This window comes from Vombatus ursinus, unplaced genomic scaffold, assembly GCF_900497805.2.
Source record: "Vombatus ursinus unplaced genomic scaffold, bare-nosed wombat genome assembly UNPS02015098.1, whole genome shotgun sequence".
Lineage (NCBI taxonomy): Eukaryota > Metazoa > Chordata > Mammalia > Diprotodontia > Vombatidae > Vombatus > Vombatus ursinus.
This window is the reverse complement of record NW_020954876.1, coordinates 216954-230081: the sequence shown is the minus strand read 5'-3', so window position 1 is coordinate 230081 and position 13128 is coordinate 216954. Positions and strand designations below refer to the sequence as shown.

Genomic DNA, 13128 nt, shown 5'->3' with positions numbered 1-13128 from the left:
TGTGATCCCTACAGATCTGGTTAGGATGACTTTCAAACAGTCCTGCTTCTCAGACACTCCTTACTTCTACTGAATACAGGGGGAGAAAACTCCCAATCACCACATCTCCATCTCTGGAGAGGCTGGGACTGGTTTTAGGGAAGCAGTGTGGCTTCTCAGTCTTGTGCACAGAAGGTGAAAAGTGTGGGAGTGTTACCAGGAGGACAGCAATCATCTGGGAAAACATTCTCTGAATGTCAGGCAGCATCACCCCGAGTTAAAACCCCAAGTCTGAGGGGAGTCAAGTGATGGCTAGCGCTGACACAAGGTCTCCTACTTGGGTTTTTTCTGATAGGGAGCTGTCCAGCAGCTGAAACATCACAATGCAAAGCCCTACTCTGTATGACTAAGGAAACACCATGGAACACGAGGCAGGGCTGTGTTGGGGCAGTGTTGGAAGGAGGAGAATATTTAAGCATCCCTGGCTCTCAGGCAGGCCATTGTCCCCCTTTAGTGCTTTTGTTTTTGAGAGTAGACGAGGGCCTGGCTTTTCCCTCACATCACCATCCATCCTCAGCCAAGGAGAAGCTCTGGGGACCATCCTTGCCTGAGGCATCTCCAGCTTTGTCCCTGAGTCCAAGGGGAGAACCAAAACAGAAGCAGAAAAACATGTTTTGGAATCTCCTTCATGTTCCTAGCAGAGCTCATGGGACCAAAGAAACTTTGGGTCTCTTAAGAGGCTAATGTCCCCTGTTTGAATGTTTCCTCCTCCTGAGCTGGGGGCACATGTGTATCCCTGTGTCTGCAGGTGGCTGTAGGGACTCTGGGGCTGACCTAGATGGTTACATCAGGCAAAATTCTCTCCAGCAGGATTCTGGGCTTCAGGCAGATGAGATCACAAACTCTCCGTGATGGCAGTTAGGTCAACAGCCTACAAGACTCGTGGCCTTGATGTACACACACTTGTAACAACAACAGCATTTATGCAGCACTTCAAGGCTTGCAAAGCACTGAATTGTTATTATAGTTGATCCACAGATCAGCCCTATGAAGAAGGTGCTGTCATTGTCCCCATTTTATAGATGGGGAAAAAGTCATAGAGCTACTAAGCGTCTGAAGCAAGATCTGAACTGGGATTTTCCTAACTCCAAGTGTAACGCTATTATCCATGATCCCACCTGTCTGCCCCTTGTGTTAACTTTGGGCTATGCAGTCCAAGCCTGACACAACTGGGGGCCCAGAGTGATCCTTTCTAAGTGCTGTCTTTGGCCATGAAATACTTACACTTCCCCTTGTCTTCCCCTCCCCGCTCCACAAATGTCCCATCACAATAACTGAGTATTAAAGATATATAACAGATTATCAAAAATTAAAGGGCCCTCTGAGGTCATCAGGTCCAGTCCATATACAGGGGCAGAAATCCCCCTTCATGATGATTCTTCCGTAGACCTGCAATTTTGCTGACCTCACTACCCCATCATGACATAAGTGACTATCCTTGAGAAGTAACAAATCTTTGAGGATTTGAATTACAAGAAACTTCAGAAGGCTTCTAGTCTAATCCATACTTCAAAGCGAATCCTAGCTTCAGAATTCCTTCTACAATCTCAGTTTCCACTTAAAGACTCAGTGATGGGGACCTCACCACCTCTTGGGACAGTTTGTTCCATTTTTGATCAGTTCTAATTGTTAGGAGGTTTTCTTCATGTCATGTTGAAATCCGCACCCCTGCCATCTCGATCCATTCTTCCTCTTCAACCTTTGTGTGACTAATCTTCAAACACTTGGAGACATCATATGCCTCATACACCTAAATATTTTCTCTTCTGACCTGGACACGTCCAGTTCCTTTAATCAGTGTATGTATAATCTATAACCCCTCTACATGCTGGTCATCCTCCATAACTATCCTCCTCACCAGCCTTCCTGGAATGAAGGGAAATACAGTAGGAAGAGCACTAGAGATTGATTTGGAATCAGTATGTAGCTGACATCTATATTCTGCCCATAAAACTCTTTACATGATCTCATTTGAGCCCCAACCCAGTGGTGTGGGGGTGCATTGAATGTTGAAGGGTTATTGTATGGCATGGAAAGGCCAGAGATTCCTTGCCGTTTTGTGACTGGTTCACAGGGGAAAGGTATTTCCTTGGTGGAACAGGAGACTTTCAGCTTGATGGTGTTGACCTTGGGGTCCTATCTCCAATCCTCCCTTCTCTCCTTAACTCCCCTTGTAGATACCTGGAATCAGGGAATTCCCCATGTTCTGAGCCCAGCCCTGCTCTGTAACCTATTCCCCCACACTTCCCAGGGACACAGTGTCCTACATGGTCCCAACACCCTCCTTCCCTTCCAAGCAATCCCACTTTTCCCCAGAAGAACGAAGGGTTGGGATCAAATTCCAGGGTGGATCTCTGTCCTTGGTACTTTCTCGTTTCCAATGAACAGGCCTCGCAGATACTAAACCCAATGTGATCAATCAGCTGGAGCAAAGGGGAAGGCCGTGGATGCTGAGGGGAGATGTCCTAGACAGCTTGTGTCCAGGTGAGTGCAGGTGACGCCTAAGCAGAGTGGGCGCTGCTGGGGGCGGGGCCTCTGCCGCGGCAGCGCCTCTGATTGGTTCAAAGCCCCAGGCGACCCGGGAGGGCGGGGCGTAAGCTGGGCAGGCCAGTCCCGAGCGGCTTCCCCCTCCCTGGCCAGAATGGTGAGTGAGCTCCGCCCCTTCCCGAGCTAGCCAATGGGCGCGTCCCTCCGTAAGGGGCGGGGGAACGGGAGCGAGAGTCTGCGCAGACGCAGTTGACTCTGCTTCCTCTGGTATCCCCGCGGGCTTTGGAGCTGTCAGTCCAGCAGAGTGGGCAGCTTGTCCTGGGTCTGGTGAGGGGGGCGCCGCGACCCCCGCCCCCTCCCTTTTTTCTTCCCCCTTCCCCCCACAGTTTCCCGTCCTCTTCCCCTTTCTCTCCCCACACCCACGGCTCCTCTTCCCTTTCCAACCCCCTCCCCCTCTCCTGCTCCCCAAATCGCCCGCTCTGACATGGATGCCCTTGGGTACCCCCGCATTTTTGGGGTTCGGACCCCCTGGGAAAAGAGCTTCCATTCCCAAAGCCACCCCTTCTCCCCCCGGGTGTCACTGCCTCTCCCCCCCACGTGACCTGGCATTTGTGGGGGGGGCACAGTCTGGGCTTTTCCCTCTCCTTGGCATCTCCAGCACCCAGAATGCAGTGAGGCATACAGTGGGCGCCTCATCAATGCGCGTTGAGTTGAGTCCTGGACACAGGCAGGCTGCCCCCGGTGTCACTGTGGGCATTTCCCAGGCAGAGGCAGGTGTGGGGGGGAGGGGGAAGGGCCCACCTCCCCCATGGCTGCCTTTTCCTTTCCAGCAGGGGCCTGGGTGCGAGCCAGAGCAGGGAGCAGGAAGGAGCGCAGCATGGGCCCCGAGTTCCTCCCCAGCAGGCCCCCTCAGGTAAGCAGCGTTGCCCTCCTCCCTGCCAGGTGTCTCAGGGCACAGTGTAGACGGGTCTTTTCTCCAATGCTGTCTATCATCAGAGCCCCTGGGGCTGATCAGCCATTCAGTCACCAGACCACAGTGCCTGGCATCCAGTAGGCACTTAATAAATGCTGGTTTTATCTGACTTGACTCAGTATCTAGGGGGACCCTGAAAGGTGGATCTCCTGGGAGACTTTCTCTGATCTTCTCAGTGGCTATTGCTAACTCCCTCCCCAAATGTCCCAATCCAGTGGCCTCTTCTCAGGCCTCAGCCTCTCTTCCCTGACACTTTCATGGTCCTGCTCCCTCTGGGTCCCCTCCTCCTTCCTGTCTGACCACTCCTCCCTTCTCTGCCTCCTTTGCTGGGTCAGCATCCACGTCATGCCCTCTGTCTGGGGGGCTTGTCCAAGCTCTGGCCTGGCCCTCCTTCTCTGTCTAAGCTTTCTCACTTGGGGGGGTCTCATCTGTGCCATGGATTCTACTCCTGAATCTACAACAAATAAATAGGACTTTTTAAGCAGGATGTCCCATAGGCATCTCCATCTCACTGTCTCCCAGGATAACACAGTATCTCCCCCCAAAACTTCCCTTTTTCTGAACCTGGCTATTCCTGTGGAGAATACCATGGTCCTCCAGGTCACCCAGGCTGACAGCGTTATTGTTCCCTCCCTCTCTCAAACCACATATGAGGTCAGCTGCCAAGTTGAGTGATTTCTCTTTTTACACAGTCTCTTGCCTACACACGTTCCCTCTGCCCAGTGCCCCAGCCTTCCCCCTAGTGCAGGCCCTGGTCACCTCTCTCTGGACTCTTACCAGAGCCTGCTCTTTGGTCTCCCAGACTCCAGCCTCTCCCCACACCAGTTCATCCTCCATTCACCTGCCAAAGTCATTTGACTTTTTCTTTTGTAAATTCAAACTACCTCATTTAAGCCCTTGTGTCCTGGATCTCCAGATGGGACTTTCTTACTTTCCATCTTGTGACATCTTCAGTATAACCAGTGTTCAGTATAACCGGTGTTTACCATTATGTGTCCCAGTTTCTCCATTTGAAGTTCATATTAAATTTTATGCCATGCACTTACCCCTTACCTCCTGTGCTGAAAAGTTGTGTGTGGGCCATTGAAATCTGATCCGAGCACGAGCACGTTTATAGAGGCTCATTTGAAAATGCTGATTAAGCAAAGAATTTTGACCATAGAGACATGACGTTCAGGAAGTATGAACAGTTAATGGAGCCTCATTCTGAGGGACAGTTGTCCTAAAGATTATGTAAGGGCCAACGTTCTTGACTCCATTCAGGGACCGACTTGGAATTTCAGTGAGTGAGAAGGTGATGTATGATTTAAAAAAGAACCACCCTTAAGTGTAGAAGATGGCCCTTCCACCACCGGTGCAGACCCTCCTGCTCTCTCACCTGAACTTTATAAACAGCCTCCTCCTATCTGGGTCTCCTGCCTCAAGTCTCTCCCCACTCCAGCCCTTCCTGCGCAAGTCACTAAAGTGATTTTCCTATGGCACAGGTCTGACTGCGCCCCCCACTGCCCCTCAATATACTCTGGTGGCTCCCTGGTCCTTCCAGGATCAAGTATAAAATCCTCCATTTGGCATTTAATGTTCTGCACAAACTGAGCCCTTCCTACCTTCCCACGTCTTACCCTGTTAAAGTCCTCCCTGCTTGCTGTGGCCCGGCCAGCCTGGCCCATTTTCTGTTCCTCACACGTGAGCCCCCCATCTCTTCTCTCTGCCTTTGCTTCCCCTCCCTGCCTGGAATGCTTCTCTCCCCTCATGTTGCCCCTCTTGGAGGCACTGACTTATTGTTTCAAGGATCAGCTTGAGCCCTGACTTTTACAGGAGCCCGTTCCTGCCCCCTCAGCTGGTAGTGACTTTGCATCCCCATCATGTAACCCAGTGCCTGGCACATAGTTTGCCCATAACAGAGGCCTGTTGATTCGTTCTGCTGCCTTGGGAGAAGACTCCCAAAGGGGAACCTGAGCTGCTGAGAAGGAGGCGTCATGGTCTGGTGGAGAGAGCTTTGGGTGAGCTCTGGAGACAGGGATGGGAGCCATAGCTCTGATCCTGTCTGTGAACATGAGCAATCCACAAAGCCTTTCTCAGCCTCAGTTTGCTCATCTGTAAAGTACATATGAGGAATGCTGGCCTTCCCAAGGTGGTTGGGAAGAAAGTGTTGTCTAGACCTTGTTTGTCAGTAGTCAGGTGCTTGCTGTCTCTCCCATTAGACTGTGAGCTCCTTGAGGGCAGGGACTGCTTTTGCCCTAATTTGCATCCTTAGGGCTCAGCGCAGAGCCTGACACAGGGTAGACCTTCCATAAATCTTCATTGACTTGACAATGACTATTCATTTGTTACATGATTCAGAATCTGGTACAGCCTGAGACATGTAGTGAATACTCCTCAAGATCTGGCTTTGAACGCTCTGAAAACTGGATATATTAAGAGTCGGTGCTTCTAATTCCTGCCAACTTGACTTCCCTTCCCAGGTCCATCTGACATATGGTCCCTGGCTAAGCACAAAGTTATTTGTTGTTTCAGAATTCAGCGACCTTTAAGGATGTGGCCGTGGACTTCACCTGGGAGGAGTGGGGCTACCTGGACACCTCCCAGAAGGAGCTTTACTGGGAGGTGATGCTGGAGAACTACAGGAACCTGGTCAGCCTGAGTAAGGATGGCTCCTCTGGGGACTCAGGATCTGCCCCTGAAAGGTTATTTGCTTCCTTCTGCTGGGGGCTGGTTTAGTGTTCAGCACTGATGCTTTGGCTTGTTAAAAAAAAAAAAAAAAGACAAGCATGTGTTAATCACAATGGGGCAAAAAGATGGGGTGATTGTGCTCCCTGGTCCCAGCTGAAGGGCCCTTGCTTTTCCAAAATGTGATCTCACTCCAGCTCTCTTCCCTTGTGCCAAAGACCCTTTCTAAAGTCCCAGGGCAATGTTTGAAGTCATGAATGTCCCGGATACTTTAGTACTGAATGTTTCAAATGAACTCATTGTCTTTCTGAACCCAGCTCCATTCTTTGTCTCGTTCCCTTATCTTCCCAGGAATATAAGCCATGTAAGTCTTCATATGTTTTCTGTGTGGTCCTCTCCAGCCCCAAGACTGCCTGGGCCTTCCTTCCTTGCTCTGAGGGGGCTGTGAGGCTGAGACTCTGAGGTGACCATACCTCTCCATCTCTTTTCCATTTCCTATCACTAGGCCTTGCAGATTCCAACAAGGATGTGATTACTCAGCTGGAGTTAGGAGAAACACATGGGATTCCAACAGGTAGTGTCCTAAGAGTCATCTGGCCAGGTGAGTGAGTTCCAGGCTGTTGAGTACATGACACCCCACTGCTTAACTGGCTATTTATCTTTGAGCCCCCTGAAAATGGGGACATCTGTGATCCCCATGATGACATTTTTGGTCCTGAAGTCTTCTCCCAGCCATAGATCTTCCAAATAATTTCTCCCTTGCTCCTCTGGCTCGTTTGGATAATGTCGCCTTTTATATCAGAGTCAGTTGGTACGGCTAGATAGATGAGATGCTGTTGGTGCTTTCAGAATGCAGGAATACTGCTTCACTGTGGGTGGAACTTTGAATTGTTTTAGTCTTTTTGGAAAGCAAAGTGGAATTCTGCGGTGTAGGAGCTCCACAGGACTTCCCCTTCTTAGACCCAGTGATCACTCTCATGACTCTCCCAAGTGTGATATTCAGATGAAGAATTTTCCATGAAAGAGAAACAGCTGCACCGTTCTTACTGGTGTGAAGGAGCCAGCAGTCGTCAGCATTTCCATGGATTTTGCATTGTCTGCACCAGTTCTGGCATGTTCACCTGATAGAATATTATTAGACCATATGAAAGGATAAGCCTGGTGATTACAAAGAAATTTTATAAAATATGAGAATTGATTTCAATTCAAGTGAAAGCAATGCATATGTTGCTTATAATAACCAGAATACTGGGAAAAGTAAAGCATAAGCAAAAGCTCATTCTTCCAAATAAAAGGGGTATTTATACTTTTTCTTTCTTTCAGATTGGGATACCAGGCCTCAGACCAAGGAGTCATCTCCAGAGATGGGTATTCCTGTGGAAGACTTAGCCCAGCAAACACCCTCATGGGATGACCCATGCATCTCCAAGATGGGAAGAGCCTGGGAGTATTATGGCAGGTTAAAGAGAGAGCAGAGCAATGAGGAGTACTCTAGACAAGCAGACGTAACCCCAACAGAGTCTCCCAATGAAGGGAGAGGCTCTGAGCACAGTAAATATGGCCCAGTGCTTTCTCCACAGCAGGGAGCATCTGTAGTACTGAATCTCCATTCAGGTGATAATCAGAGGAGGAACTTAACCGTGGAGTCAGACCAAGGACAGTGTAACCAAGTGTATTCACAGAAGAAAGATGCTGAGGTTCACGAATGTCAGGAAACCTTCAGTTATGATTTTGATGACATTAAAAAATATGGGATTCATGCTGAAGAGAAATACCATGAAAGTGGGAATTCTTTCCTTCTGAATAATGAACTTAGTCTATACCAGAGAACTGATACAGAAAGAAAGTGTTCTGAGTTGACTAAATATGAGAAGACATCCTGTCAGAAGGCAGATCTGATTCACCACTCTAGTGTTCAGAGTCAAAACAAATATTATAAATGCAGTGAATGTGGAAAGGCCTTCCCGCAGAAGATAAAACTTGTACAACATTACAGAATTCATACTGGAGAGAAGCCTTTCAAATGTAGTGAATGTGGAAAGGCCTTCCGCCAAAAGGCACATCTCATACGACATTGTAGGATTCATACTGGAGAGAAACCTTTTAAATGCAGTGATTGTGGGAAAGCCTTTCCCTGGAGCACAGCACTGACTCTACATCAGAGAATTCACACTGGAGAGAAATCCTATGAATGCAAGGAATGTGGGAAGACATTTACATCACACAGTAACCTTTCTCTGCACAGGAGAATTCATAAAGGAATAAAACTTCATGAATGCGGTGTTTGTGGGAAGGCTTTCTCTCAGAAGTTCATTCTCACTCATCACAGTATTATTCATAGTGGAGAGAAACCCTATGAATGCAATGAATGTGGAAAGGCATTCCCAACAAACTCTAAACTTTCTGTGCACCAGAGAATTCATACAGGAATAAAGCCTTATGAATGCAGTGTTTGTGGGAAGGCATTCTCTCAGAAGTCTGATCTTACTCGTCATGTTAGCGTTCATACTAAAGAAAAATCGTATGAATGCAGTGAATGTGGAAAGGCCTTCACTAGGGGTGCAGGTTTTTCATCCCATAAGAGAATACATTCCAGACAGAAATCTTATGAATGTAGTTAATGTGGGAAAGCATTCGCCCAGATCACAGCACTTCCTCAACATTCTAGAATTCGTGATGGAGAGAAACCTTACTAATATAATCGTTGAAGCAATACGTTTCTCTGGAAGAGACTTTTTGATAAATGTACTTATTGGAAAAGATCCAAGAAATATAGTGCATGTGGAAAGCCCTTCCATTTGTGATGGTGAACTACTTTTCCTCAATGTAGGGAGTCACTGACTGTCCATAGAAATGAGGCATATACTTTCACAAGTTAACCAATGTGTTGCCTTCTTTTCCTTGACAAGGTTCAGTTGATACAGGAGAGCTCTTTATTAGGGAGGGGAGAGTCAGTGGTGAGTGGCAATAATGTGTCCAAAAAGTAAAGGGACCCTCAGTAGAACAAATACCGTAGGCTTTCAGCCAAAGCACACAGTTTCCTGAATATCTTGCTTCCAACATGAAAGATAGAAAGATGTAGGGGAGGCAATAGTATAGTTAGGTAGGGATGATTAGAACAGTTTACTGGCTGCTTGAGTGGTTATGCTCAATGCCTTTAGGGATTTTTGCTTAGACCTAGTCCATTGAATGTTTTTATCAGTCTTGAGATAATATATGTAAAACGCTCCGATTTTTTTTTTGTTTTACATAGTATTTTATTTTTTCCCAATTACATGTAAACACAATCTTAACATTCATTTTTAAAAACATTTTGACTTCCAGATTTTCTTCCTCCTTCACCGCCCTCTCCCTAGGATAGTAAGCAATTTCACATAGATCATATATGTGCAATCATGTAAGACATATTTCCATGTTAGTCATGTTGTGAAAGAAACAGACCAAAAGAAGAAAAAATAAAGCTAAAAACAGTATGTTTTGATCTGCATTCAGACTCCATCAGTTCTTTCTCTGGATGTGGATAGTATTTTTCATCATGAGTCCTTTGGAATTGTCTTATCTATTTGTGTTGCCGAGAAGAGCTAAGTCATTCACAGTAGATCATTGTGCGTTTTGCTGTTACTGTACAGTAGTCTTCTGTTTCTGCTCACTTCGCTTTGCATTAGTTCATGTAAGTCTTTCCAGGTTTTTCTGAAATTTGCCTGCTTCTCATTTCTTATGCTACAAATATTTTTGTACAAGTAGGTCCTTTTCCCTTTTTTTTTTTTTAAATCTCTTTGGGTTATAAACCTAGTAGTGGTACTGCAGGATTAAAGGGTATGCCCAGTTTGATTGCCCTTCGAGCATCGTTCCAAGTTGCTCTCCAAAACGATTGGATCAGTTCACAACTCCACCAACAGTGCTTTAGTGTCCCAGTTTTCCCACATACCCTCCAACATGTATCATTTTCCTTTTCTATTGTATTAGCCAATCTGATAGCTGTAAAGTGGTACCTCCACAGTGTAAATTTTAAAGCATCATACACACATAATCTCCGTATTAAAGACATAGATGGTATGCATATCAAATTTAGTGATGGCTTAGAAAAAGGTAGCTTCATTTTGTCCCTTCCCCTTAACCCTCTGAGGGAAGGGGAAAAGGTGTGAGTTTCAAGCATAGAGAGTAAGTAGGACATGGAAAGTCAGTTTGACTTAGGGGAGGTTCCAGCTCCTGATGGGGGTGGAGGGTGCAATGAGGTGGAGAACAGCAGCCAGAGGGCACGTCACACCATCTGAGCCCTATCCGAAGCAACGAACTGAAGAACCAGGGTGGGTTGAGGGGTGTGTGTGTGCGTGTGTGTGTGTGTGTGTGTGTGTGTGTGTGTGTGTGTGCGCGTGTGTGTATCAGGGGCCTGGCTCTCTGGGTATGCCAGGCGAGGCCAGAGTTTGCCACATCTCCATTTCCCCAAAACAGAAGTAAAGGCAGACGCTAAAGCTGCATCGGCCCCCGTGTCTTCCAAGCACTCATTTGTCTCCAGCTTCCTCACTTTGTCTTGCTGACTTCTTGCTCATTACACCCCCTTCCCGATCCATCACGAGCTCTTACCTCCCAGTCATAGCTTTAAAAAATGATTTTGAGTTCCAAGTTTTTTCCCTTCACCTTGAGAGGGCAAGGAATATGTTATCAATTATACATGCAAAATTTCCATGTTAAAAACGTTGCAAAAAATTAAGAAAATTTTTAGAAATGCTTCAGTCTGCACTCAGTTTATCAGTTCTCTCTGGAGGTGGTTTTCCTCATGAGTCCTTTGTCTTGATCGGAGGAGCTAAATCTTTCACAGTTGATCATCATTCCGATATTGCTATTACTATGCACAATGTTCTGGTTCTGCTTACTTCACTTTGCATCAGTTCGTGTAAGTCTGCCAAGATTTTTCTGAAACCATCCCCCCTCACCATTTCTCACAGCACCATAGTAGTCCATCCCAATCACATACCACAGCTTGTTCATCCATTACACAATTGATGGGCATCCCCTCAATTTCCAATTCTTTGCCACCACAAAAAGAGCTGCTAGAAATATTTTTGTACATATAGGTCCTTTTTTCTTTGATCTGTTTGGGATACAGACCCAGTAGTGGTATCACTGGGTCAAAGGGTATGAATGGTTTTATAACTCTTTAGACACACTTCCAAGTTGTTCTTTGGAGTAATCAGACCAGGTCAGAGCTCTTGAGCTGACTCGAAGGAAACAAAAGAGTGTAAGAGACAGAGGCTAGGAGAGAGGGCTTTCTGGGAATGAGCAACAGCTAGGAGAAAGGCGTAACATCGTAGATAGTGTAGTGCATGAGGAGCAGCAAATTAGCCAGTTGGCTGGGCCCGAGAACTTGCAGAGAGGACTGATGTGGAATAGGGATGGAAAGGGACGATGAGGCTGTCTAAGGGAGGATCTTGAAGGTACTTTTTTTCTTTTGGATTCCTGGAAATTTAGGAAAAGTTTGAAGTTGGTTATTATTGTGTGTGTGTGTGTGTGTGTGTGTGTGTGTGTGTGTGTTTCTTTTGAGAGCTCTGTTCCATTGCTTTGGCCATTTGTCTCTCAAGAAAAATGAATCTGTCATTTCTCCTATTTGGTGACCGGGCAAGAGCTTCCTTCCTTTCCTTCCTTTCCTTCCTTCCTTCCTTCCTTTCCTTCCTTCCTTCCTTCCTTCCTTCCTTTGACACCTTTTGTCCTAATTTTGCCTGATTTTTCCCAATACATTTTATTGAATGAAGACCACCTGATTTCAGTCAGTCAATAATCACCTTCTGTGGCTCAGGCATGGTGCTGTGGAGACAAAGATGACATAGTCCTTGACCTCGAGAATCTTCCACTGGGGGAGACAAAATAAGTGACTAAGCTTTTCTAAGCTCTTACGGTGGTAATCACTCAGCATGCAAACAGAAAAGTAAGACAGTCCCTGATAATAAGGCGCTCTTTCTTATGGGGGACACAACACAGAATAGTTCAAGTACAAGTCAGTTAGAAAGGCAGCTAGGGGTGCTACAGGGCACATAGGGCTGGGCCTGGAGTCATGAGGCCACAAGTTCAAATTCACCCTCAGATGCTTCCACTTAACCTCTTTGGGCTTCAATTTCCTCATCTGTAAAATGGAGAAAACGTCTTCCTCACAAGGTTGTTGCGAAGATCAATTGAAATATTTGTTTAGCCCTTAGAATAGTGTCCAGCATATAGTAGGCTCTATGAATGTGCTAGATAGAATAATAATGTTATTAAAAGGTCCCATGGTCCTTAGGGTGCTGCAATAAAGTAGATGGCAATGCCTCTTCTTTAATGTCATTTACACTGATGAAAACATGACTTTCTGAGGTTGAACCATCTGACCATGTCAAAGACTTTCATGTCAGTGACTTTCTCTTCTGGGTCTTCAGCAGTTGTGGCTTTAGCCCCTACAGGAGGGGTGGGCAGGCTGCATCTCCCCTGGGGCTTTTCCCCAAGTGATGGCTGAGGGCACTGGATTGGAAGCACTGCCGTTCCCAAGGCTCTTGGGTTCAGGGGCCTGGACCATCTCCCACCAGATGCTGAGGGGAGTTGGTGGTCAAGGTGGTGGTGCTTGTGGTCTGACTTGCTTGGTACATACTGCCTTCCATCTCTCCCTCAGGCTGCCTCCCTTAGGCTTGCCTGCCCAGTCTGTGGCACCTGGTTGGCCATTGATTGGAATGGGTGGGTCCCTCTGTGCCTGTCTGCTTGTTGGTGGCAGTTGACTGTTGGTGGTGATGATGAGGACAGTGGAGCCCCTCCCCTTGGTGATGACTAAGGGGCTGGGCTGGAAGCAGTTCTGGTGGTTTGGGGGCACAGTGCTATTCCCAAGGCTCAGGGCCTTTGGCCGCTCCATCAGAGTCTGTCGGATGGCCACAGGGGTGGGGGTGATATGATTTACCTAGCACATGCCTCCTCCTGTCTCTATTTTGAGGTACTGTGATGAT

General features: G+C 47.0%; 1 protein-coding gene across 1 annotated transcript; it reads left to right on the top strand.

The window, feature by feature from the left end:
- Positions 1–2786: 2786 nt before the first annotated feature.
- On the top strand, positions 2787–9448 carry LOC114031185 (zinc finger protein OZF-like). The gene is given in 5 exon segments (XM_027846200.1): positions 2787–2853; positions 3360–3439; positions 6014–6140; positions 6672–6767; positions 7490–9448. Coding segments are annotated over 4 exon segments (1632 nt in total). The 5' UTR covers positions 2787–2853; positions 3360–3403; the 3' UTR covers positions 8863–9448.
- The last annotated feature ends 3680 nt before the right edge of the window (positions 9449–13128 follow it).